The 25,695-nt window shown below is 39.5% G+C and overlaps 1 protein-coding gene across 12 annotated transcripts in view; it reads right to left on the bottom strand.

Moving 5' to 3' along the window:
* Positions 1 to 25,695, bottom strand: part of AFF2 (ALF transcription elongation factor 2) — a 491,337-nt gene that overhangs the window by 74,877 nt on the left and 390,765 nt on the right. For all 12 annotated transcript variants that reach the window (XM_016942631.4, XM_016942637.4, XM_016942634.4 and 9 more), the window contains 1 exon segment: positions 14,202 to 14,239. In XM_016942631.4, coding sequence (XP_016798120.2) covers positions 14,202 to 14,239 — 38 coding nt within the window.

Genomic DNA, 25,695 nt, shown 5'->3' with positions numbered 1-25,695 from the left:
TCACTACTCAGTACCATCATACTCTCTCCTATCAATCTACCTTCCATAATTCTTCCCAATTCGGCAGGATCTTTGAGTGTCCTATATTATGTTAAAGAGTTATCTGTTAAGCATCTGAAATAAAAACTACCGCGAGTCTCACCACTACTAGTAAAACATTCAATGTGCATGTTAAGAGCTACAATTTGAATACTGGCCTGCTAGCCAATAAGTCTTGAAAACAATTTAAAGTAAATTCCCTGATATGTCTAGTTATTCTACCCTGTTTTAAGGGTTGCTAATGAATGTGCTGCCTGAATGAACAGAAAGATTGGGAACTCAAAGAGTGCTAACCTGGATAACATGACACTGGCACCAGAAACCAGTTTGTCCCATACAAAATCTCCTCTGGAGTATGTTCTTCATCTAGAAGTGATTTTCCAATAAAATCAGCCTTGGTTATTGCAAGCATTGGCGCAACCCCTGAGGGAGGAGATCAGGCAATTCAGTTCTAGGAAACGCTGTATGAGGCAAAATTAACCTTGTAGCAATGTTATTTCCTGTAACACGGTCTTGGGTTTTGTTTGTTTGTTTGTTTGTTTGTTTTGTACACTTCAATATTAAGAGAGATATATTTTTACCCCATCACTGAGATGTGACCAAGGGATTTAATGACTTACATATTCATGAGAAGCATATAAAATTAAAGAAAGCTTGTTTAGTTTAACCACTTTGCAGAGATATTGCCTAGACCTTGTGGCTAGAAACGTCCGTGACAGTGAGTCAAGCCTTGCTTAAGGGCAGCTCCCTTAGAGCTTTGGAGCCATCCAACTTCTCCAACTATTGGCCAATGGGAAAAGCTGCTGAATGCTTTTTAGTCCTGTGATAGTGGAGTATCGCAGGAAGGACAAAAGGGAAGTATCAGATGCATCTCAGACTTCATAACTCCAAAGAAGAGGACAAGTGTGAGGGTTCTGAAACTGGCTGCTGTGTGTCCAATCCTGAAGATTTCTGAGGATCAAGATGCCTTTCAAAAATAGAAAATTGCATGTGTTTTCAACTGTTAACTTCATGATGTTTTTGTTTCCTTGTCCCATGTTATGAAAATTTGACTTCTATCATTCTTGAAAATGCCTAATGACATACATCAAATATAACTACGCATGCACTAACCCCCATTCATAGGGAGGCTGACATCTTCACTCCTGTGCCTCCTCTTTTCAATTTGTAGAGGGAATGAATCAAAAGTATGAAGGTGGATATACACCAGAAGAATCACTTGGAGGGTCAAATTCTAGCTCTATTAATAACAGTAAAACTAGCTTTATGATGGCTCAGAATAAAGCTAATATGGAATATAGATTATTATAAAATAAAACTCTATTCCTTTCCAACAAAAGCAAATAATTTACCCAATGGTTAATAATTAGTTCAGTATGATTTCCAAAGGGCAGCACAAAATCATACTTATTCTAAGACTAAACGCATACTCAAACTAAACTAGAACGGTTGAACTTTAAAGTGATATCCTTAGATGCTTGCACTTACTCATTCAAGATACTGAGCTGTTGTTATATGATAGCTACTGTTTGAGATGCTAGGGTTACAGCAGTGACTAAAACAATATTCTCACTTGTATGGACCTTACATTCTTGTGGGAGGTGACACTTCAAAACATGGAGAGAGAGAGAGAAAGGGACAGAGTGAGAGAGAGAGAATGATGAGTACTTAAGAGAAAAAATAAAGTAGGGTAAAGAGAGTGAGCGTGTATAGGTTGTATGCTATTTTGTATACAGCGGTGGTCCAATATTGTTATTCCTGCTCAAAGCCTTGTAAAATTCCTCTTCAAGGCATTCACTATGTGCAAGAAGAAATCATTCTTATTTTGAACCACATTAACTGCTTTTATTTACAACTGGTTTTCAACATCCATGGCTCCGAATCACCATCTTAGATTAGTTTTTAAAAGTTAAAACCCGCCGGGCACGGTGGCTCAAGCCTGTAATCCCAGCACTTTGGGAGGCCGAGGCGGGAAGATCACAAGGTCAGGAGATCGAGACCATCCTGGCTAATCTGGTGAAACCCCGTCTCTACCAAAAATACAAAAAATTAGCCGGGCGTGGTGGCGGGCGCCTGTAGTCCCAGCTCCTCGGGAGGCTGAGGCAGGAGAATGGCGTGAACCCGGGAGGCGGAGCTTGCAGTGAGCCGAGATCACGCCACTGCACTCCAGCCTGGGTGACAGAGCGAGTATCCGTCTCAAAACAAACAAACAAACAAACAAACAAAAAACAGTTAAAACCACATTCAAAAGTCTATTACCCAACACTAAGACCAGGAGAACAACCTCATACATGGTTTGACCGCACTCTCCAAGGGGATCTCCCAACGGGCTGTGCACCACAACAGCATCATTGCAGGAAGGGCACAGCTGTGCTCTGCTGTGTCATTGTAAGGGCGGCCCTTATTTGGGTGTTGATTTTAAAAACACATAGCTTTTTCTAGTTCCATCACATATGTAAACAGATGTTTCTGCAGTGTTTGGAAATAGGTTCTTCTGTTTTCTTTAAACATTCTCCTCTACAATCTTGTTTCAATTATGTTACATCCCTGTTTGGAAATAGGTGAAGCTTAAATTATATGTGAGTGTACAATGTATATGTAGAGAGTATATATACACATCCACATATATATTTAAAGCAAGTTTTCTAACATGTCTAATTTGCTATTAAACCTGCGCAACATGGTATGAGTCAAGTTAAACTTTCACCTAGCCAGTGTTGGAAGTTACACACATCTCCAGCTCGTGAGAGAGATGAATAAGTTGTGATTTTAGATGTAGATGCTATTATTAGCAGATCCCCAGCAACCGCACTGCAGCGTTTGATAATGCAAACATGAATGAGTACGAAGGAGCTCTTTGGCTGCCCTGAGCTCCCTTTGCCAGGCTTCCATGGAGGAATATAAGCCACAACAGTTTTCTGAAATGCTTTCCCCAAGTACGTGGGACCCACTTGTTGTGACAGTATGGTGCTGAGAGGTGCAGAAGACAGTAAACAAATTGGAAAAGGAATGAGAATTGAGAAAAAGATTTGAGACCTTCTTTTAGTTATGGCTGCCTCTGCCTGCCCCAACAAGGGGAACAATTCTGTCTTGGATTTAAATTACCATGGTGCATGAGGGTATGCTGATATAGAGTATATAAACACATGTGCATATAAAAACTGGATTATCATGACATGTAATATACCCCTATGCTGTAAATTCTACAAATAAAAACATTTTCTTGTGGAAGAATGATTTACTTTTTTTTCTTTTTCAATGGTGGCTCTCTAGTTAACTCCTGTTGATTTAGGCAAAAGCTTTAAGAAAGCAGATACTATTTGTTTCCTATTTGAGGCCCTGGCCAAAATGAGTCATTTCTGTAGTTCTCAGTCCCCCCAAACTAGTAGTCAACTGAATAATAACTTACTACCTCAGGCTCTTGACTCTGAACGCATTCTGCGGTCGACAGAGGACTGATTTACTGTTTGGACCCCTGTCTATAGTCACCATGGGGGCATGCATCATTTCCCTAGAAATAAAAATAGCCCTACTGTGCTTATGTTTTGGGCTGACAAAAATACATTCAGAAAGAAATTTTATGTCTGTGAAGTGAATTCAGAAACTGAAGCTAAAATAATAGTGTTTTGTGTCATGCCTAAAATACTATATCTTAGTGTAGCCTAGACATTTGTGTAATGTGAAAGGAACTGTATGAAAGAAACATTTTGAAAAATGCAAGAAATAATCAAGGGTTCATGAAGCCACAAGGGAACAGCTGAATGCTTACAGGAACTCTATATGAGCTGAGATTTACATAAAAGTCCACAGAGAAGGATTAGCTAGATATAATCAGAAAGGATTTGATGTGTCTATTTATTTGCAAACAGTTTAAAAAGAGCACCTTATAATCTCTCCCTAACTCTAACCTTTAACTTTCTAGAATAAAAGAATCCTTTCCAGCATTTTGTTAGTTTCACCCACACTACACTGCTCTCCTCCTAATACCAAAAGTAGGGCCCAAGTATTAATATTTGGCAGTGTGATGCTTTAGGTATACTGGCACATGCAACAACTCTTTCCTTTCTTTTCTATTCTACAACTCACACACTTGGTATTTTCCGCTACTGTGAAAAATGCCACCCCCCGCCCCAGCTGCCTCTAAGTACCAGACATTGCACACAACACAGCATCTGCTTTCTTCTCTTAGTGCCTTTTGAAAATGTTGTTCTGCTCTCTTGAAAGGCCTCTCCCCACTGTTCACTGGGGGGCTCCTGCTGAGATAGGGAGAGCTCACTCTCAGCAGTCACTCCCTCCTTCATCTCTGTCCCATAGAATGCTACACATGCTTCAATCATACAAATGACCTATTCTGTAGTGTAATGGCTTTGTCTTTCCCTACCAGTGTGTGGGGACTCTCACAGTAGAGATCTTATTTAACTAATCTCTCTATTAACTGTGTCTGGCACATAGTAGGGACATCATTATTGTTTGTTAAAAGAGCAAATGTGTGGCTTGCTTGAATTCTAGCAGGTTAGCTATGTGACTCTACATTTTTGACAGTTTACTGAAAGATCACTACACGGCAATATTGAAATAAAATTCTAGGTGTAACTCTTATGTACCCAAAACTGAGCTGACTTATGTGGGCAGATTAAACAGCGTTGTCCATTCTTGTCTAAACAGCAAACACTAAGAAGGACAGAGTTAGAAACTAACACGTGGACCAGGCAGTATTTTATGAATGTTGATACTAAAAATAACATGGTTTAGTTCCCTTTAAAATGGTTTAATTCCACATTTGCTGGCTTAGTTGAGGTCCATCAGATTCACCAATAAATGGGTGCTTTCTGTTTCTATTTTATCCCTATGGTTATTAGGGTATTAATTTAACACCTAAAGAGAAAAGGTTCTCATAAAACTTTTGGAAATATGAGTGATGGTAATTTGGCAACTAATGTGTTTGAAGTTTTGAAGAAACTTATCCTTACAGATATAAATTTAATATAATTGAAGTTGGCATAATTGTTAAAGAACCTGCAAATCTGATGATTCATTAATTTTTGACACATTTGGTGTCATGTTCTAAGAAAATAAATTGTTAAATAAAGTTACATAATACAACTGAAAAAACCAATAACACATTTCTAGGCATGGAAAGTGGACATGTGTGTCCTGAGAGGGAGTTGGTAAAAACTGTAGAGTTCCTGGAAACTTGGGGTTCTGGGCAGTTTGCTCTTTGGGTCTCAGTTTTCTCATCTGAGATTGCCTAGATGGTACAAATCCAAATACCAATGAAAAGGAAGGTGTTCAGACATTTGTGCAAATTTCATTAGCTGTGAGGATGATTGCTGGAACCTGTTGCATCCAACTGTGTCTATCTGAACAACATTAAGAGCCCAATTTATTTTATGCAGCTATTTAGAGAGAGATGTTATTGGTATCTCTCCATTAATTGTCCTTAAATTGGCGAGAGCCAGTTAGAGATTGACTAGAGGTTTGGGGAGGATGTAGGAAGCACATTGTTGAGGGTGCCTCATTATCTTGAAATGAGTGGACTGGGCATTTTGCCCACTGATCTGATGAAGCTCACTGGGGACTACCTTAGCTTCATGTATCTCACTCGGTGGGACCCACCCCAAAATTTCCTATACCTTCATTGAGGACTGTGTCTCAGGGCATTTACAATCCATAAAAACAACTTACAGTGTCACACTGTAAAAGAGACATAGGAGCCACACAGAAGAATGGCACAGAATAGAGAATCGAGAAATAAATCTAAGCATTTACAGTCAATTCATTTTCTTTTTTTAGAAAACTTTTATTTTAGGTTCAGGGGTACATGTGCAGGTTTGTTATATAGGTAAACTGCATGTAATGGGGGTTGGATTTATAGATTATTTCATCACTCAGGTAATAAGCATAGTATCTGGTAGGTATTTATTTCTAATCCTCTCCCTCTTCCCACCCTCCACCCTGAGATAGGCCCAGTTGTCTGTTGTTCCTTTCGTAGTGTCCATTGTTCTCATTGTTTAGCTCCCACTAAAAATATGCAGTATTTATGTTCTCACTCATAAGTGGGAGTTGAACAATGAGAACACGTGGACACAGGGAGGGGAACACACACACCAGGGCCTGATGGGGGCGTGGAGGGCTAGGGGAGGGAACCTAGAGGATGGGTCAATATGCGCAGCAAATGACCACGGCACACGTATACCTATGTAACAAACCTGCATGTTCTGCACATGTATACCAGAACTTAAAGTAAAATTTTAAAAAATAATGCAGTATTTGGTTTTCTGTTCCTGCATTACTTTGCTTAGGATAATGGCCTCCAGCTCTGTCCATGTTGTTGCAAACTACATAATTTCATTCATTTTTATGGCTGCATAGTATTCCACGGTGTATATACACCATATTTTCTTTACCCAGTCTTCCATGGATGGGGATTTAGGTTGATTCCATGTATTTGCTATTGTCAATAGTGCTGCAATGAACATACACGTGCATATATCTCTACGGTAGAATGATTTATATTCCTTTGGGTATATATCCAAAAATGGGATTGTTGGGCCGAATAGTAATTCTGTTTTAAGTTCTTTGAGGATTTGCCACATTACTATCCACAACGGCTGAACTAATTTACACTCCCACCAGCAGTGTACAAGTGTCCCTTTTCTCTGTGACCTTGCCAACAAATGTGGAATTAAAGATTTTTAAATGGAATGAAGCCACTTTATTGTTAGCAACAACACTCGATTTTGTGTTTCATGAAACATTTGCCCTGCCAGACAAAGATATCCTCTGGTCAAACACATTTGGGAATCCTTAGGTAAGACAAACCTAAACAGAACTCCTTCTTTGAGCCTACATTATGTGAATGTGCACAGTGATGCTCCAGGGAAGGGATATGATAGAAGATGCCAAAACTTCTTGGTGCTGGAGCCTTTTATTCTCAAGGAGAAAATCCCACAAAACTTGTTTGGCAGAACACAAATCAGATTCCACTGCCTTATTCAGAATGGTGACTTAACTGACTGACATTCTGCATGTCTGTGATGTGCATGTATACAAGAACATCACAAGAGATATGGACTCCAAATGCAAAATTACCTTTGGTCCTCGGGGGCCATTTCAAAGGCTTTACCAAGTGTCTTTGGAGCCACACTTATTTTCTACCTAAGATATCTTTTTTAAACTCTAATGATGTGTCTTCTTGTCCTTTATTCCACAAATGTAAAAGGTGAAAATGGTGGGGAAAGGCATTATGTGTGTGCACGTGTGTGTGTGGAGTTAAATACAGATGCATTATACACACATAAACACACACACACACACACACATATATATATATATATATATAAAATTTATGTGCATGCATGAATCTACATCGAACTAACAGGGCTAATATTGTTCTAAAATGAGTATAATCATAAAACAGATTTCCAGGCTTTGACTTTTTTAAAGAAGTGGAATGTCCATATAAATAATCTAGCTGAGGCCTATAACAAGGAGGTGATGCATGCAATTTCATACTACAAACTAATATCAGATTCAAGACTAGAACCCAGGTCTATCAATCCTTTGTGTTTAATAATTAGGGGACTGATGGATAATTCACATTCAGTACCAAGTGAAGAGCTCTTTAATGCCATTTGACTCTACCATGTGAATCTCTTTCATCTGGGTGAGCTCTGAGGGCCCTAAGCTACCATTTCTACTCAGCCTTGGTTTCCAACCTGGTCTTTCACTGCCTGCACCCCATCAGGCATCCTGGGCTCCTTGCTTTCCCTTGCCATACCTCAGCACCAGTGTCGCAAACCAGCAGTCCTTAAAATCCTGGTGCAAATGTTTTCTCCTCCCCCATTGTCCCTTCCATCTTTGACAGTGTTAACTAGAAGCATTTTTTGTTCTTAGAGCCTCCCTGTACTTTATCTGTTCCCCACTTAACAAACATTTCTCTCCCCATATATCTTGTATTTAATTTTTTACAAACCGATTTTATCTTTTCTGCTAGACTCTAAACTCCTCAAGGGTAGGACCTGTGTCAGATTTACTTTTAATTTCCTCAGCACCTATCACAGTTCCCAGAATGTTGTAGAACCTAAATAAATATTCATCAGATGAATAAATGAATAATGTGCAAATATCATAGTCAGGAAAATTTTTGTGGCTATTTGTCATTTTCACTAATGAAAGCACCATATCTATGATGAATCAGGTCCTAAAAAAACGTAATTTCCTACGCAGAGTGGATTCTGATCCTGAATTGTGAAAGACAACCATCACATTGTTTAATGTTGTTAAAGTGTAAAAGCAGGGAAGAATTTTATGCTTGACAACAGTGTGTGCATGCTCTCTCTCTCTCTCTGTTTCTTTCTCTCTCTCTTTTGGTAACAGATGTCAACCTTGGTTAGATTTAACTCAACTTATTAGTGCATGGCTTTTAGCCAAAAGCAATTCACATTTTCAGAAATGTACTATCACATATGTCTTAATAACAGAAATGTGTTTTTGAAAAAAATGTATGTGATAAGTCACATATGGTGGAAGAAATCTGTACATCTCTCAGGCCTTGCTGTCACAATGAAATCTTGGAGATGACTGCTGCAGAGCATTAAAATACAAGTGAAAGTCTTTCTGACACATTAAAGAGCCATAATTTGAACATACTAATCAAGCTCTGATAACAGTATGGTTCCAGTATAGTGAGAAATAGACCAGGTTTCCCTTGTCCTGATCAGTGATCTTAAGAACACTCATGTTTGAGTCTTACCCTCAGAGGTAATATTTAATGTTTCAAGGAAATGGCATTAGTGTATCCAGGTACATTATGTGCTTACATTCACTAGGCATATATTTAATTTCTTTTTTATATGGAGCATAATTACTGTATATCACAGTCTCCCTATGGCAACGAAAGAAGCAGCTTACAACCATGGAAGTATTAAAAATAAATTGAAAGAGTGGTTAAGAAATAGGGGGAGGGAGGCAAAACTTTTAGAAACTTACTAGCCATACACTAATAAGTTTATTTACCAGCACCATAACCGAAAGCTAATTTAGCCTTAGTTAGATGTGGAAGTGACAGAATTTTAGAAAATTAATATGCCCTTTGCAATAAATCCATCTACACACAATTTGGAAGGCTAGCAGTATGCCCTAGATATGTGTTCTATGTGTTCATTTGTTTCTGAGGCATCAATGCCCTGTCAATGGATCTCATATCCATATGATTTTCAAAGGTAGTGAGTGAAGAGCGAATCTGTTTGCTCTGAATGAGAATTAAGTGGCACATCAACCCTAGAAAGTCCTAAACACACAATAAGGGCTCATTAAAACTCACTGTTTTAAAGGCCAAAGGAGAAAGGATTGATAGTTTAACCTTCAGCATCACAAAAAAGCTTAATGCTTTTTTCTACCTCACCAACTAGAGCAGGAGTCCACAAACTTTCTATAAGGGGCCAGATGGTAAAAATGTACAGCTTTGTAGGCTACATACATTTTATGTCACAACTACTCAACTCTGCCATTGTAGCACAAAAGCAGCCACAGACAATATGGAAATGAATGAGTGTGGCTGTGTTCCAATAAAACTTTATTTATGCTTACTGAAATTTGAATTTCATATAATTTTCACATGTCAAGAAATGTTCTTCTTTTGATTTTCTTCAACCATTTGCCAAATTCTACACCAAAGGGCTATATGAAACCACACACATGTTCATATTTACCAATTTGTGTTCATACTTGAGTTGTAAATGATGCCGCTGGGCCTCTGTTTTCCAGTAAAACTGTACACAATTTTCATTGTATGCTCAAAAATACAATCAAATGTTATTTCTTGATATGAGATCAAACAAGGAACTGGTCAGAAAAAGAACAGCTAGAAAGAACCAGAGCAATGTAGGAACATTTTTACATGTGGCATGAGTCAAGAATAACAGGGACTGTGTTGCGGGAAGTCAGGGACCCCGAATGGAGGGACTGGCCGAAGCCATGGTAGAAGAACATAAATTGTGAAGATTTCATGGACATTTATTTGTTCCCCAAATTAATACTTTTATAATTTCTTACGCCTGTCTTTACTGCAATCTCTGAATATAAATTGTGAAGACTTCATGGACACTTATCACTTCCCCAATCAATACCCTTATGATTTCCTATGCCTGTCTTTACTTTAATCTCTTAATCCCATCATCTTCGAAAGCTGAGGAGGATGTATGTCACCTCAGGACCCTGTAATGATTGCGTTAACTGCACAAATTGTTTGTAGAGCATGTGTGTTTGAACAATATGAAATCTGGGCACCTTGAAAAAAGAACAGGATAACAGCAATGTTCAGGGAACAAGAGAGATAACCTTAAACTCTGACCGCTGGTGAGCCAGGCAGAACAGAGCCATATTTCTCTACTTTCAAAAGCAAATGGGAGAAATATTGCTGAATTATTTTTCTCAGCAAGGGACATCCCCGAGAAAGAGAATGCGTCCTTGAGGGGAGGCCTCTGAAATGGTCGCTTTGGGGGTGGCTATCTTTTACAGTCATAGCTGTGGGAGGAAATAAGGCCCAGTCTCCCATAGCGCTCCCAGGCTTATTAGGATGAGGAAATTCCCGCCTAATAAATTTTGGTCAGACTGGTTGTCTGCTCTCAAACCCTGTCTCCTGATAAGATGTTATCAATGACAATGCATGCCTGAAACTTCATTAGCAATTTTAATTTTGCCCCAGTCCTGTGGTCCTGTGATCTCGCCCTGCCTCCATTTGCTTTGTGATATTCTACTACCTTGTGAAGAATGTGATCTCTGTGACCCACACCCTATTCGTACACTCCCTCCCCTTTTGAAAATCACTAATAAAAACTTGCTGGTTTTGCGGCTTGGGCGGCATCACAGAACCTGCTGACATGTGATGTCCCCCCCGGACACCTAGCTTTAAAACTTCTCTCTTTTGTACTCTTTCCCTTTATGTCTCAGACCAGCCGACACTTAGGGAAAACAGAAAAGAACCTACATGAAATATCGGGGGTGAATTTCGCCCGATAGGACTGGACCACTTGGTTAGTTACAATACACATGTTCTTTTAACATGATGGTGACACTCTACTAGAAGAGATCCACCAGCCTTACCAAGCCTGCAGGCTAGGTTCCTGGAAGAAACCTATTTTCCTGGAATAATCCCTGTTTTCTGGGATATGTCCAATTTGTTTACTTATTCATTCCGTAAACTTGTATTGAATCTTTACTCTATTTGGGGTTCCAGTGCATTGTGTGTAACTGAAATTCTCTAGTGTTACCGGGGGGATCTTTGTTCTTCAAGCTCCCAAGATGGTGGTGGCCACTCCCAAGATGGGGTGGGCCTTTTATTCTCTGACCTGGGGTTCTTGACCTCATGGATTCCAACGAATGGAACCTTGGGCCATGTGGTGAGTGTTATAGCTCTATTAGAAGCTGTGGGTCATGGAAGAGAACCGTGGAACCCAGCGACCAGTGTTCAGCCTGATTAGGATGAACCCAGGCACTTAGCTGTGCAGGAACAATGGCAAGCCTTTAGCCCAATCGGGAGTGGCAATGGGTGCCTCGCTGGATCAGGAGTGCAGCGGACACTCTGCCGGATCCGGAGGGGTGGAAGTCAAGGGTGGGTCTGCAATGGCGGCATTCAGCAGTGGTGGACGGTGAGGAAAAGCACAGCTTGAGCCAGAACAAACATGGACCAGAAGAGTGTGCAGTTGCAAGATTTAATAGAGTGAAAACAGAGCTCCCATACAGTGTGAGGGGACCCAAAGAGGGTTACCTGATCTGGCTCAAATGCCTGGGTTTATATCCCGATCATTGTCCCTCCCCCTGTGCTCTCAGGCGATAGATGATTTGATTATTTCTTTACCTCCTGTTTTTAGCCTAATTGGTATTTTAGTGAGCTCTCTTTACTACCTGATTGGTCGGGTGTGAGCTGAGTTACAAGCTCTGTGTTTAAAGGAGGGTGTGGTCACCTTCCCCAGCTAGGCTTAGGAATTCTTAGTTGGCCTGGGAAATCCAGCTAGTCCTGTCTCTCAGTCCCCCTCTCAATGGGAAAACCCAAGTGCTGTTGGGGAGGTTGGCCAACGACTGCTCTAACTGCTTCCTGCTGAATTGGGGGCATAGTAGGGTTGTGCAGTTGAGATTTCCTCAAGAGGGATGCCTTCCATGTCATCAGAAATGGCAAAAGGACCACTATATATAAAACTTTTTAAAAACTTTGACTCTGTTCTCCTGTCAGGCAGAGCAACTGAACCCTGCTGTGGAGTTTTTGTTTCTGAGCTGAGGTCTTGAGGAAGTCTCCTTCTTCAAGTGCTGAGTTTGGTATCATGAACCCAAACTCATTCTGAGAACAGTATCTTACTTAATTAGAAGACAATTCTAAACACCTACCAGTTGGTTATGACTTAGGTTTATTACTAAGCGGATTTTCAAATATATTTAAAGCACAAAGCTCAATAATCCTTTGACTCTTCTAGTTTCTGTTCCTTCTTTTTATAACATTCCTCAAAACGCTAGACATTAGATAGAGTCTGCACTGTGAATTAATAAGAACTCATAAAAATACAATTACTGTAGGGTCAAATTCTCACAAGGAGCAAAGAGAAAACAGGTCCTGCTTCTAGGCCATTATAATAGAATTAAATGCAACCCCAAACACTGCCAATGGGCTATTCTATGCATGCAAAAATGCAACTTGGGCATCACTTCCTATTGGGAGGGCTGGAGCTTGGAGACATTTGCCATTGAGGGCCTTGATTTACATTCCTCCAGCCCTAGCCCCACTCCTTATGACCTGGGGCACACATCTGCATGCAGGCGGACTGGAGGGAGGAGTGCAGTTGAACTGCAGGAAAGAAGATCACTAATCGCCCACCCAGGGACAAAAGCCCTGACCCTGGCCTCATTAGCACCATCCCCTAATTCTCCGAGCTTGCCAGCCACAGGCTCACAGTGGAGGAGCCTTTAGGGCATTCAGACGGAAAAGAAATCAGGCTGCAGAGAAGATTTCAACCCCCAACTGCACGACCTGACAAAACCTCAGCTACTACAAATACTTCCATAAGACTACAACATAATATATCTCCAGACTACGGATGCCCCTCTAGATGTTACAGAGCCTGATAGGGAATATTCTTTGGCCTAAGAAAAATGAAACTTAAAAGCAAAGTACACAACACCTTTTGGAAAAACGTACTAGGGCTTGGATTTAATGGTATGCTAAATGCTACCCTGGTGCTCTGGAAATTTAGTTATTTTATTATACAAAACAAAAACATTTCTTGTCGGCATTAGCTGATCCATTCTCCCAGAAACTTAAAAATCTATGTACTCTCCATTTCTGTATTTGGTACCAACTATAATGGAAGTCAGCCAAAATAAATTAAAACATAGTTCCTTGAGATGTGATATTACCAGACCTATAACAGCCCAGCAAATAGAGAAAGTCCTCCCTCAGCCACAGAGCTGGCAGGACTAGCATGCATTGTAACACTGCAATCAGATGTTACAAACCAAATGACAAGACAGCCATCCTTCTTAATTTGAAAGTCTCCCTTCTGGAAGAGACAGGATGTCTAAGATGTACTATATTTAAAGGAGGTCTGTGTAGCTTGCTTATGATTTAAGAGTATCTCATAAAATGCCTTGGGAATTGCTTTCTGTTAGCTAAAACAAAAAAGAAAAGCCTTTAGTTAAGTATATTTTATGAGCTTTTCATTAACAGAGTATTGAGGCCTTGATGCCAAGGTGCCAAACCTCCCCACGTGGCTGGAAATCACTTGGCACACTTTTAGTCATTTATGTCTCTGTCATAGGTCCAAGGTTTGCAATTAAAAATGTAATCTTTTTAGCATGTGCAAAACCCAAAGGCTTGAAGTATTATGTATTGAATATGATTATAATCGTATTTGGCAGCTATTCATGGATTGCACATATTAATTTATGTAAACTGGGTACAACTTGGGGCATTTCTTCATCAGGAGCACAGGGAAAAATATAAGCTGGTCCCTGCTCATTGGAGGATTTTTTTGGCTTGTTTTGTTTTTGTCTTTAAATTGTCATGAATAGAGATTAACTCAAAATCCAAGGTCTCTTTTATGACCTTATTTTTTCACATGCATCGAGTCCATTAAAATTAACATTTGCAACTAATAAAAATAATAACTTACTTCACAGGATTATTCCTAGGTTTTGCCTTTTCAACAGCCTGTAAACAGAAGAAAAAATGCAATTAGACAATATTAGCAGGCATAATCATTGCAACTAGCTACCAAAACAATAAGCAATATAAAATGCTCTTCAGAAACATAAGGAGCTAACCGAAACAAGGTGCTGTAGATAAGCAGACTGGAGACTCAGAAAGCAATTTTCTTCTCCTGGGAAACATGGTTACCTGTCCAAGTGCAGCTTTCCAATACAGGTGGAAATTGTGAGGTGGATATTGTGAGGGCTGCCTAGAAAGTTCATCAGGGACCATAAAAGTGGACTTCTGGGTGTATAACTAGGGTCCCTCTCTTCCCACCTTTCACTCTTACCGTGTTTGGACCTGCTTGGGTTGTAATGACAGGTTAAGGAAACAGATGCAGACGGAATGGTCATGGGCATATCCTGGATTTTTAGATTTGTGGTAGGGAACTGCTCACCCTAGCACTACTACTGACATCTGGCCATACTTCCACCATGATAGAAAGTCGAGTGTCCCTTTCTAAAATCATTTTTATTAGCCGACACCACAGAAGGGCAAGGAATGACTGAATACTCAGATCAATTTCCTCCTGTGGAACCTTTAAGAAAATATACACCAAATCATAGAAATGAGGAAATCTCTGGGCCTCTCGGCCTGCATTGCCTTAGACATGGAGCCTGGTTCCAGTTTAGTGCTGAACCCATTGATCTGTGTACAGTCCATTTATCATTCATGAAAAGAGCTAGTGATCTTCACAGTATATTAGAAGAAACAACTCAGATCATCTGTCAACAGCCCTCTTATTTCTGTTTCCTTCTCCACAGGGATTTCATCTCCTTCGATTCTTCTGGAATTAAAATGTTGCTAAGCAACACAGCTGGGGGTGCTGATGGCAGAATGGCTACAGTCTATCAAACTGTTTAAGCACCTGGAGGGTTTCAGTGATGATTTTTTTTTCATATTTCTGTAGCATAATTATGTAATCAGAACCAAACTTGTACTCCCGTAGACTTTTTCAGGCTATAGACGTTATGTTTGATAAAAAGAGCATTGAAGCAGCCATTTGACAACCTCAGGGTTGTTCAGATCCTTTAAAAAAGTATCTGTTTGGGGATCTTTGTGAATCTTGGAGGTGGGTAAGGGCTACAGAGAAGAGAATACTGCTGTAAATTAGAATACAGAGGCAACCACTTTTAGCAGAGACAACATATAATCTAACTCTGGACTTGACATTCTGGGTGACAAGTGATATTCAACATACTGAAGACCTCTATGCATAACAACTGAATAAAACACTTCCAAATTTTAGATGTTAGTGCTGGAAATCCATGCTTCCATTTACTAAGTCTCAGATTCTGTTTCTAGATAAATAACCATTAATATTTGGGCACTTTCTTTGGCTTGGTAGGCAAAAATCATTTTCTCACCATCTGCGCCTGAGGTTGAATTTTGGCAAGTGCTAGAATAGGAAAAAAGCTAAGGAATGAGGTAAGAGGTGAAAATGAGAAAACAAGAAATATGTGTCTGGCTGGCCCAACTCATCTGTCACATGTATCTTGGACATGAAAACTTGTCCATTTGCTGTCCATTTGCAGTCCATGTACAGAGGATGCGAACCTCACTCATCCTGCAGATTCTCCCACGTTAGAAGAACAAAGGGAGAAGCAGTGCTGGCAAGAAGTGGGGACTGCCATGCACCTTTCCTACAGCAGCAGGACCCAGTCTGTACATACATGCACACTCACATCTGCCTTTTTTTTAAAAAACCCTTTTCTCTCCCAAGCCTGGCTGGTTTGCAATAAGATATACTAGTAGGCTGAAGACATGTCACTGTGGAAATCATGTGAATCCACTTTTTTCAATCCCTTAGAATCCAGATAAGTCTGTTCTAGAAGACTTAGGTTATCACAAAGTAATGGGTGCTGTGTTCAAGTGGTTTCCTTTTAAAGCATGCTGGATGTGATAGGATGAGCTTGCCACTGGCAGGAGACAGGAAGAGGGAAAAATCAAAGTGACATTGCTTATCCTCCCTTTGATTCGGAGGCATGTTTTTTGAAAATACCCTCTCTGCTCTATGCTTTGGAACTGTCAATTAGACCCAGTTATTTTTCTCTGATCAGGAGGAACGTGATCATGTTTGAGGCCAGTTTCTTTGAAACGTACATCTTTTTATAGAGCCAACATAGGAAAATAACTTCCTTCAAATTATTTTTTCTGGGTTGCCTGGCTATTGATTGAAAATGTCTATGCTGAGAGGTTCTCTTTTCTTTGGAAATTAACTTGCGATCATTCTGATGTCCCAACAGCTCTAGTCAGATGTCCTCGTGTCATCCTCTTGTGTGCTCATCACCTTGAATCTCTCAAGTAAATGATGGCAAGTAAATGATGGTAGAGTAAATGATGGCAGAGAACCTTGCCATATGAGAAAAAGCTCGCAATGTGTTACTATGCTTTCACTGTAATTTGATGTTGTTTTAGGCATGCTATGAGGAATTATTACATTAAGAGACTTTGAGGAAAAAATTTTAATTATTTATGTGCAAATGATATGTGAATTATTCTACAAGATACACAAAGAGAGAATTTCTCTTTTGAAATGATGGGACATAAGAAGACCATCCCAAGTTCCAGATACACTTGCCAGAATGTGAGACACACTGCAAAAGGAGGAAAATTAAAAGGAAATGACATAGCACAATTCACCAAACATCAAGACAGTTACATATTGGGATTGCAGCTAATTTTAAGTTTAAAAACATACATTAAAGTAATTTAAACTGATTGGAAAATGGAGGCTGGAGAGTTAACAGTTATGCTGCTTTAATTTATAACGTCTATATGCTTTTAAAAACCTATATTCTCCTTCTTTGGTGCCATGGTTCCCTATCATGATACTTATCTCACAATTGAGGAAGCTCTAGTATAAGAAAAAAACAATAAAAGAAATTAAAATGTTAGAGAATGTACTCCAGTATGGTGTGATGAGAGGTAATAGGCTAGAGTGGAGACAGTGCTGTGCCAGAAATGTTAAAAACCTGGGTTCTAGTCCCAGATTTGCCACTTACCCTATTGGCAAGTACTAAACACCTTTGAGCATCAGTTTCTTCATTTTAAAAATAAAGATAATAATTCCTGCCTTTTCTACAGCAACGGTGGTTGTGAGTAGCCAACATTGACAACAGTGCTCTGGAAGCTGCAACATGATATGCAAATGCAGTGCACCTTGATTGTGACTGCTTTCTACACAGTTGTTCATGCATAGATTTTTACAGCCAGATAGTTTATGGGCTTACTGAGTAGAGGCCACATTGTGGTATGAAACCTACGTAGTTATTCCAATGAGGATTATAGGAACCACTATCTTCTACTCTCCATATCAGTAGTGGTTCTGGAGTGAATAGAATGCTTCTGTCTGGAAAGTGCTATTCACAGAAGACTTTGATATGTTTAGATTCTACAGACCTCTCTTTCTCTCTACTTTTCTTTCTCTCTTTTCTCTCTCTTTCTCTGTGTTTCCAAGGAAGCCTAGGATGATTCCGTATTTTCCAGTTGATCTCTCCTTTAGTAGCCCCTCCTTCCACACTTCACTCCATCAGATGGGCTCTTTACTTTTTTATTAACATTGGACCCTGAGGATGGGGAAGCCCTGAAGCTCCCATTCTACATGGGCCACCTCTGTCATGGGGTATCTTGAGAAATTAAATGCAAGGAAGAAGGAACTTCTCTGATTCCAAGGAGCATTTCTGAGGTGACTCCTCTCTCATTATCAGCACATTTATTTCCTTTGGAGGGATGATGTGGCTACAGACAGGCTCAGATTTGCTCACTCGCTAAACCTATGTTCCTGAAAATAAGAACCTTGTCTTTCTTTTATATAGAGAATCCTTGTGCTGCACTAAAGCTCAAGTAACCCAGGAACCATGTTGAATTACATAAACCATATCATATAGCACTATTACAAAAAAATAGGTAGAAAGAAAGAAGGAAGGAAGGAAAGACAGTTGCTGTCTCTTGAGTCCCATCCACGTGGCATACATGATATCATATTTCCTTAAGGATAAAATATGACATAAAAGGTGCTTAGAAAACTTGCCAGCCATTTTCTTTATAATGATAACACTTCTTCAAAATTCTTTAGCAAGGTAATTCTGTCTCAGAGATTATACTCAATTAATTGCTATTCTAGTCCAATAGACATGTATAAATATACATGTCTATTGGACTAAAAATACATATTTATAGAAAATGTAGAGAATCTTTTGGGGGTTATATATATATATATATATAAAATGTGAGAATCTTTTGGGGGTTATAAGAAGCATGCTCTGAACAGTCAGACTTATGACATTATCCCCCTCCTTTTACAGAAAACAAATCTAATGCAATATGTTTCCTGTATGTTGAGACTGTCAAAGTGAACATTTGGATGGCCTAGAGATATTGTGGCAGTGGACTCAGGTCTTCGTTTCTTCCATAATCAATAATAATACTGTCAGTCAAGCATAAAATGTGATTTTATTAGTATTGCTCTATATGCCTTTTACATTTCCATTTCATATGCATTTTCCTTTCATTCTACTAGCAGATACATCCAAACTGGGTTTTTACATTTCTTAATCAAAAGGGAAAAGCCAATCATTCAGATAATTTCAAATAACTGGGTATTCAACAACATGGAAAAAGACAGAAAAACCTTAATTGCATTGGTTTTGTGTTTCTTTGTTTTGTTTTGGATTTAATTTTTTTTCACATGATTGTTCTGTGGGGCACAGCTATACCCTAACCTAGCAGCATGTATTGGTAAATTGCATCGATTGCTTAAGTTCAGAAGAGAAACTCTTTTATTAACAAATGAACTCATCATTAGGGTATTCAGATGGCCTAAAATCAATACCAACAGAATTGGCTAAAACAATTGAAGAGACATATACTGACAGCACTTGCTTAAATATAAAAATGAATCGCTTAATTACAGCATTTAAATAGATTTCACTGGAATGAGTAAAATGGCAAAAGACAATGTATCCTGTAGGCTAAACCCCAGCTGGCATTAAGCACACACAGCCAAGGGTGGCAGATTAAGAGGACAAAATGTCACTCAAGATTTTGCAACACCTGGATGCCTGAATTTCTGACTTGTCATACAGGGATTATAATCTTTAGGAAAACACTAACCATTATTATGGATGCCTGAAAACGTGCATGGAAACATTCTGTATTTGAACCTTGAACCTCTAGGAAGCAAAAACATGTTACCTATCTTTAGATCACTGGGCTTTCCACATTTTAACTTTATTCATTCTTTTCTAATAATCAATGAAATAGGTCTTTGCTATACGTAACAGGGGCAGGAACATACTTTTGACAGGCAGAGGTTGGGGAAAATTTGTTCTCAGTGGATAGAACTAAGTCTTGCACTTAATAGTCACTTAAACATTGATGAGATAAATGAATCAAGAATGACTAGGCAAACTCATAGGCCTGGACATTATGCTCTGGGCATGAAAATGTGCCAGAGGACACTAAGCTCTGTATGGAGGGAAAAAATAAGCCTCTGGAGGAAGAGCTGAGCTCCAGGCTGATGTGCATCTCAATTCATCCTGCAACTGAATGTAAGGCTCTTGTTTACACTCCGAAGAGGAGGGAGTCTGGAGCAGCATTCACAGGGTGAATTTCCCATCCCACTTTCTGGAAGAAGGCTTGTAGCTACCTGTGCCTTCCTCACTCCTCCTGCAACTACTGCTAACTTGATTTGTATTGCCTCTCACCAGGACTATGGCCACTGCCACCTCACTTCTCTACTGGTCTCCCTATTCTAAATCTATTTTATGTTCTACTTCAAGATGAATCCTCCTAAGGCTCCACTTTGATCACATTGCTCTCATTGTCATAATCCTTCATGGCTTCCCATTGCTCATTGAGTAAATATCAATTTCACTCACACTGCCATTCAAGACCCTGCCACAGCCAGTTGAACAGCCACTGAATAGCAGGTACTACTTGTACCTGCATGTGCATTTCACTGCCATGGAAGCCAGAGTTTTGTGAGCATCCAGCCCAAAGATGACGTGATAACAGCATTCAGAAGTGCCTGCGCTCCATAAAGACTTGCTCCCTTCACTCTGGCTATGTTGCTGGATAGAAAATCCTTTGGCAAGATCCATTTGTCAATTGGAAATTTCCTTTATAACTAAGGTTTGGTTTATTGTAACTTAATGAAAAATGTACTGTCTTTGGTGAAGAAGCATGTTTCACCCACAAAGTCATCTGTTGACACTAATCATTCTCTAAGTGGAGTAAATATGCAGATGCCAGCCAAGCACTTCAGTATTGCATTGAGGTGTTTATTTTTCCCCAGTCAGGAGGCCCAATGTAAGTGGCACTTGGTCACTCTGTTCCCCTGGGGTTTGTGGGTTTGAAAATTCAATTTTCTATCCCCTAACCAATCTGAGCCCTCTTGCCCCTGATGCTAAGGGGGCACACCTCACAAAATGACATGTATCTTTTAGTGAGAGACAATCAATGCCTAATAGAGGTTTTCTCCCTACCATGCATAACCGGAAGAAATGGGAAGTGTATTATTAGTACATAGTAGGTACTCAGTTACGTATTCAAAAACCTAATTGGCAGGAAATACTGATAAAATATCTTTATCATTAACCTGCTAGTGTGATAAGGCTTCCTATCCCTTTGGAACACATTATACTCTGGGTAATGAGACTACATTTTTATTTATATACTAAATACTAACTGACTGCTTTGTATCTCAGTTTCCTTATTGATAAAATTAGAAAGCTGGAGTAAAAACTCTCTATGGTCATTTTAAGGTCTGGTATTCTATATTTTAATACACACACAGGAGTATTTCACATATATCTAAAAGGATTATATACATATGGATATATATAAATACATGTATTTATATATATACACACATATGGATATATATATTTTTCATATATATATATGGTGGACTAAGGCTTCATATTTAGCCCTGAATCATATATATGTGTGATTGAATATTGAGTGAAGGACTTGGCAACAATGTCCTTGGCAACAATGGTGTTTGCCCTTTATTACATAAAGTCTGTAGTATACAATGGAGAATGTAGGGTTCAAGGGAAGGAATTTTAAGCAGAAACTGGATAGAGTCAGACTTGATTTGGGAAGATAAATGTGGATACAATAAGGAAGATGGACACAATGAGGGAGAAACAGGAAGCTAGGGAGTTACTTTCTCGTTAATCAAAAGAGAAGTAATGAACACGAGAACATGGCCGATCAAAGCAGAATGTCTCTTGGACCACAGACAGCATTACTATTTCTGTGCTAACAACTCAAAATAGTCTGAACTAGGAGGCAAAAAATACCATCTAATTGTCTAATGTACTAAATTTTCCCTCAGTCTATTTCTAACTCTAGTCAGGAAAACCAGGCTCTGTAGCATGTCCTGGTAGTACTATCAGGTCCACCCTATCATCATTCAGGAAGGGAGCCTCTCAGGAAACACTACTTCTGCTCTGGCTGGAAGGGACAATATAATATGTTTTATCAGAAAAAAAATGTGGAATTTTCTTCACTTTCTGCCAAAAGAGCTGAAACACATGCAAGCCTCTCTCCAAATACTGTATCTGTTCACCATTAGTTATAGACTGAGAAGGAGAATCTTGCTGGGTTGGAAGATAGTTGCTGCCATTATCTGCAGGCATGCACACTGCCAATAAACAGAGTTGTACCACACAGTCTAATGTGCCTATTTTAGATGTCTTCTCCTTCATCTTTTGAAGCCTCAATTGTAACAGTTGTGAAACTACATCAGGATTTACACAAATATATTAAAACAGAAAAGTTGCTGAGAACAGTTTCATGGTCACACTGTGAAGACTTAATGGTACAAAATCAATGTTTTCATGGCTCCCGAGGGAAGCTGAATTAACATCATCCCCCAAACAGATTCCTCCCTCTTCAGGATAGTGCCCTTCCCCTCATTTCATAACACATCTGCTCCCCTGAGCTAAGGAGTTGTATCTAGCACGTTGTTTCTCTGCAGATGCAGTAAAGAGGAATAAAGACTTACTAAGACTTAATGACCCTCGAGTCCATGTTTATGCCCAGAGGATTCTGAAGGCTAGGCTCGGGGATTCTGGGACATGCCTGGTCATAGGGATGCTCTCACTCACTATAAAGTTTTCTCCACGTTACCAGGCAGGTTCGTGGCTCAGAGGCTTGAAGGTGAACCTAATTGCTGTCTTTAAGAACCTGAGCTCATGCTGTGATTCTGCTCCAAGTGAGGGCTGGGAGAAGAAATATTAGAGAGGTAAGAATGGTTGGGCAGCAGAGGTGAGAAGATACAGAGGGGAGAAGAAGAGGGAAAATGAGGATATAAGAGGCCAGGTTCTTCCACTTTTCTGAGGAATTATCACAAGTACCACTGCACTACTCTTCACAGAGGAACACAACAGAGCATATGGGATTGGAACAGACACATCCATAGGTGAGGGCAGTGGTGTGCCAATCAGTAATGCACAGAATTTCTATTTGTTTCGGTATCTCTGTATCTCTCTCTCTCTCTCCCCTCCCCCTCCCTCTCTTACACACACACACACACACACACTCACTCACTCACAGAGTACACTGTTCACAGCCAGAACACCACAAATACAGTCATATAGTAGCATGGCCATACTTGTTGTCAATAAGACAAAAGGATGTTATTGCAGACTTCATTTATATGTGTGTGTTTAAGGTGGTGGGTGGGTGTCACTTATGTCAATATTCAAATAAAATTACATGGGTATTAACACACTTGGTCTGTACACTTTTACTCTCTTTCCCTCATTGTCTGTGTGAATTTAATGTTGCCAATTGTAACTTGGTTCCCTGTATCCCTACAATAAAAATGTAGCCATTTTTATTGTAAGCACAATACCCCTGCTAGCAAAATACCGGGGTAGAGGAAGCAGTGGGAAAAGCCCTGTGGGCTTGCTGGCCCCCCCCAGTAAGCAATTTCAGCTTTGCCTCACAGAGGTCCTTTAGCAGGGCTGCTAGAGGCACTCGGAAAAGGCTACAGGAAAAGGCTACGGAAACCTCCAGCTGAACTTTGTAACAATTTGAACCCATTGAGAAATCTCCTGGCCAGAACTTGGGGAAGGGCATGAATCCGGACTGCAGACTCCACAGGAGGGGGAAGAACTAAAGCCCTACTTGCTTTTGCAGCAATGTTGCCAGAAATGACAGGATTTTATACTCTTTTATGGCTAAATAGTAATCAATTTTGTGTATATATATATATATATATATCTCACATTTTAACCATTTGTCTGTTGATGAACATTTAGATTGATTCCATATCTTAGCTATTGTGACTTGTGCAGCAATAAACATGGTGGTGCAAGTATTCCTTTAATATACTGATTTTCTTTACTTTGGAAAACTACCCAGTAGTGAGATTGTTGGGTCATATAGTAGTTCTATTTTTAGTTTTTTGAGAAACACACACATATATATGATTCAGGGTTAAATATGAAGCTTTAGTCGACCTCCATTAACAATAAACTAGCTTTAGCAAGTTTATACATTTTTAGTAAAATGTTCCAAAGACTCCTATGAAATTTTTGCTGTGTGAAATACGAGTTATGTGGCCCCATACATTTTGGAAAGTTTTGTTTCTTTTTTCTGCCCATCCACCTGTATTTTGAATGGTTAATGTTGGATAGGTTAATCTCAAATTTGGAAACTCTTCTGTGCACTTACAATGCTTATGCCCTTTGCTCTTGATAAATAAAGATAAAAGTAAATATAGCTGCTTAAGAAAATATCAATTCAGTTTTCCAGGCAGAACAAGGTCCTTGGTGTTTTCAGCCTGCCTGGTGACTTTTTTAGCAGATGACAGATATCTGGGGGGGAGGGGGTAGAGTTAAGCATTCTTGAGCCCTAAACCAAAGCCCCAGTAAATTTTTCAAGACAGAATATAAATTTCAAAATCTTACTTTTTCAAAGTGGCAAAGTGTTTCATTATATAACTTTTGCTTGAGATGTGCATACTGTTCTAGGTATATTCTAGAACCCTGATTAAACTCAAGGCTTGGAAACTACCAATGAAGTTAGGCACACATGGTGCATTTCCTGGGACTGACTTACGGATGACTCCAGAGTGAAACTTCCAGGCTGCAAGAATGGATTAGGACCCTAATTGGGATGATGAAGAAACTTAAGGAAAAGAATGTGCTTGGACCAAACAGAGGGTGGGGTTTGAGTGAAGAAAGGACCAGTGATGTCCAGTCACTTCCTCCAGCCCAGAAAGGGCAACATGATGAGGACTCTTTTCTCCAGGCACTTCAACTGAAATCTGTACTTAGTGGTCCCCAGCTTTCCAGAGGTGGCTGCTCTCTCACTGCCACACTCTTTACAGAACCATATATGTGCTGTGTGCTCTTTGTGGGTGAAAAGGCTGTGGTCATCCCTGTCATATATGAGAATTATCTATTTTGAAATGACAGATCATATCCATTTTTGTTTCTGTTTGGATCTTGGGGCAAGCAACATACCCTCACCAGTGTCTGACTTAAGGTCATTGTAGAAAAGTGCTAAGCTAAGCAAAAGAGCTATTGGCTTTGCAACTGAAATGCTCGTAGTTGGATAATTCATAAAGTTTATTAAACATTAGCCAGTATTTGGTCATTACTGACCATGAGATAAGCACAATACATAAAAACATTACACTTCTATGCATCTCTGTATGCTCAGAGCATTCTATTGTATATAGATTACAAGTCAAAAAAATTGGTACTAAAGGAGAAGACCTAATTGTAATAAAAAAATTCAGCACACAGGTTTCTAAACAGTCACAGACTTGTCTCAAGCATATTAAAAACCACATCATACAAGCCCTAAGCAGTTTCTTATTAATCTAGTCTCTGTGCTAATATAGCCAAATGGGAAATACAATCTTGGGAATATGAAGGCCAATGTTATTCTATTAACCTTATATGTTATCCTATTTACTCTCCTGTCTTTAATGAATAAATTAAAATGTCCTCTCATTCTCTAATTGGTGGAGAGTTTGAGTATGACAATGTATGGGTTTTATTCAGCTACATTCTGTAACCTTAACGGCCCGAATGCTATCATTCTGTGAGGGATTTCAATGAAAGGCAATGACAGATAAACTGTTTACATTAAAAGACTCTATCAAAGTTATTTTGCACCCAGGTTCATCCTAATCCATCTGCTGTTTCTAGAGCTCTGACAGGCTGACCTCTCTTGCTGTGTGTGTCGTATCGATGTCATTACTGAAGAGGCTTTCCCCAGCCTTTCTGCTGATAACAAAGTAAATAGAAATGCAGAGAAACCTTGGGGAGGTAACAACTTGTTCAGTATGATGAGGGAGAACTGTGGCTACAAAATAGGACCGATTACAGCAGGGAAGAGTATCTGTTGTCACAAGTAATGTATTCTATACAGCACACCAACTTCAA

This window comes from Pan troglodytes, chromosome X, assembly GCF_028858775.2.
Source record: "Pan troglodytes isolate AG18354 chromosome X, NHGRI_mPanTro3-v2.0_pri, whole genome shotgun sequence".
Taxonomy (NCBI): domain Eukaryota; kingdom Metazoa; phylum Chordata; class Mammalia; order Primates; family Hominidae; genus Pan; species Pan troglodytes.
Note: the sequence above shows the minus strand (reverse complement) of the source record. Positions and strands in the feature narration are given on the sequence as shown.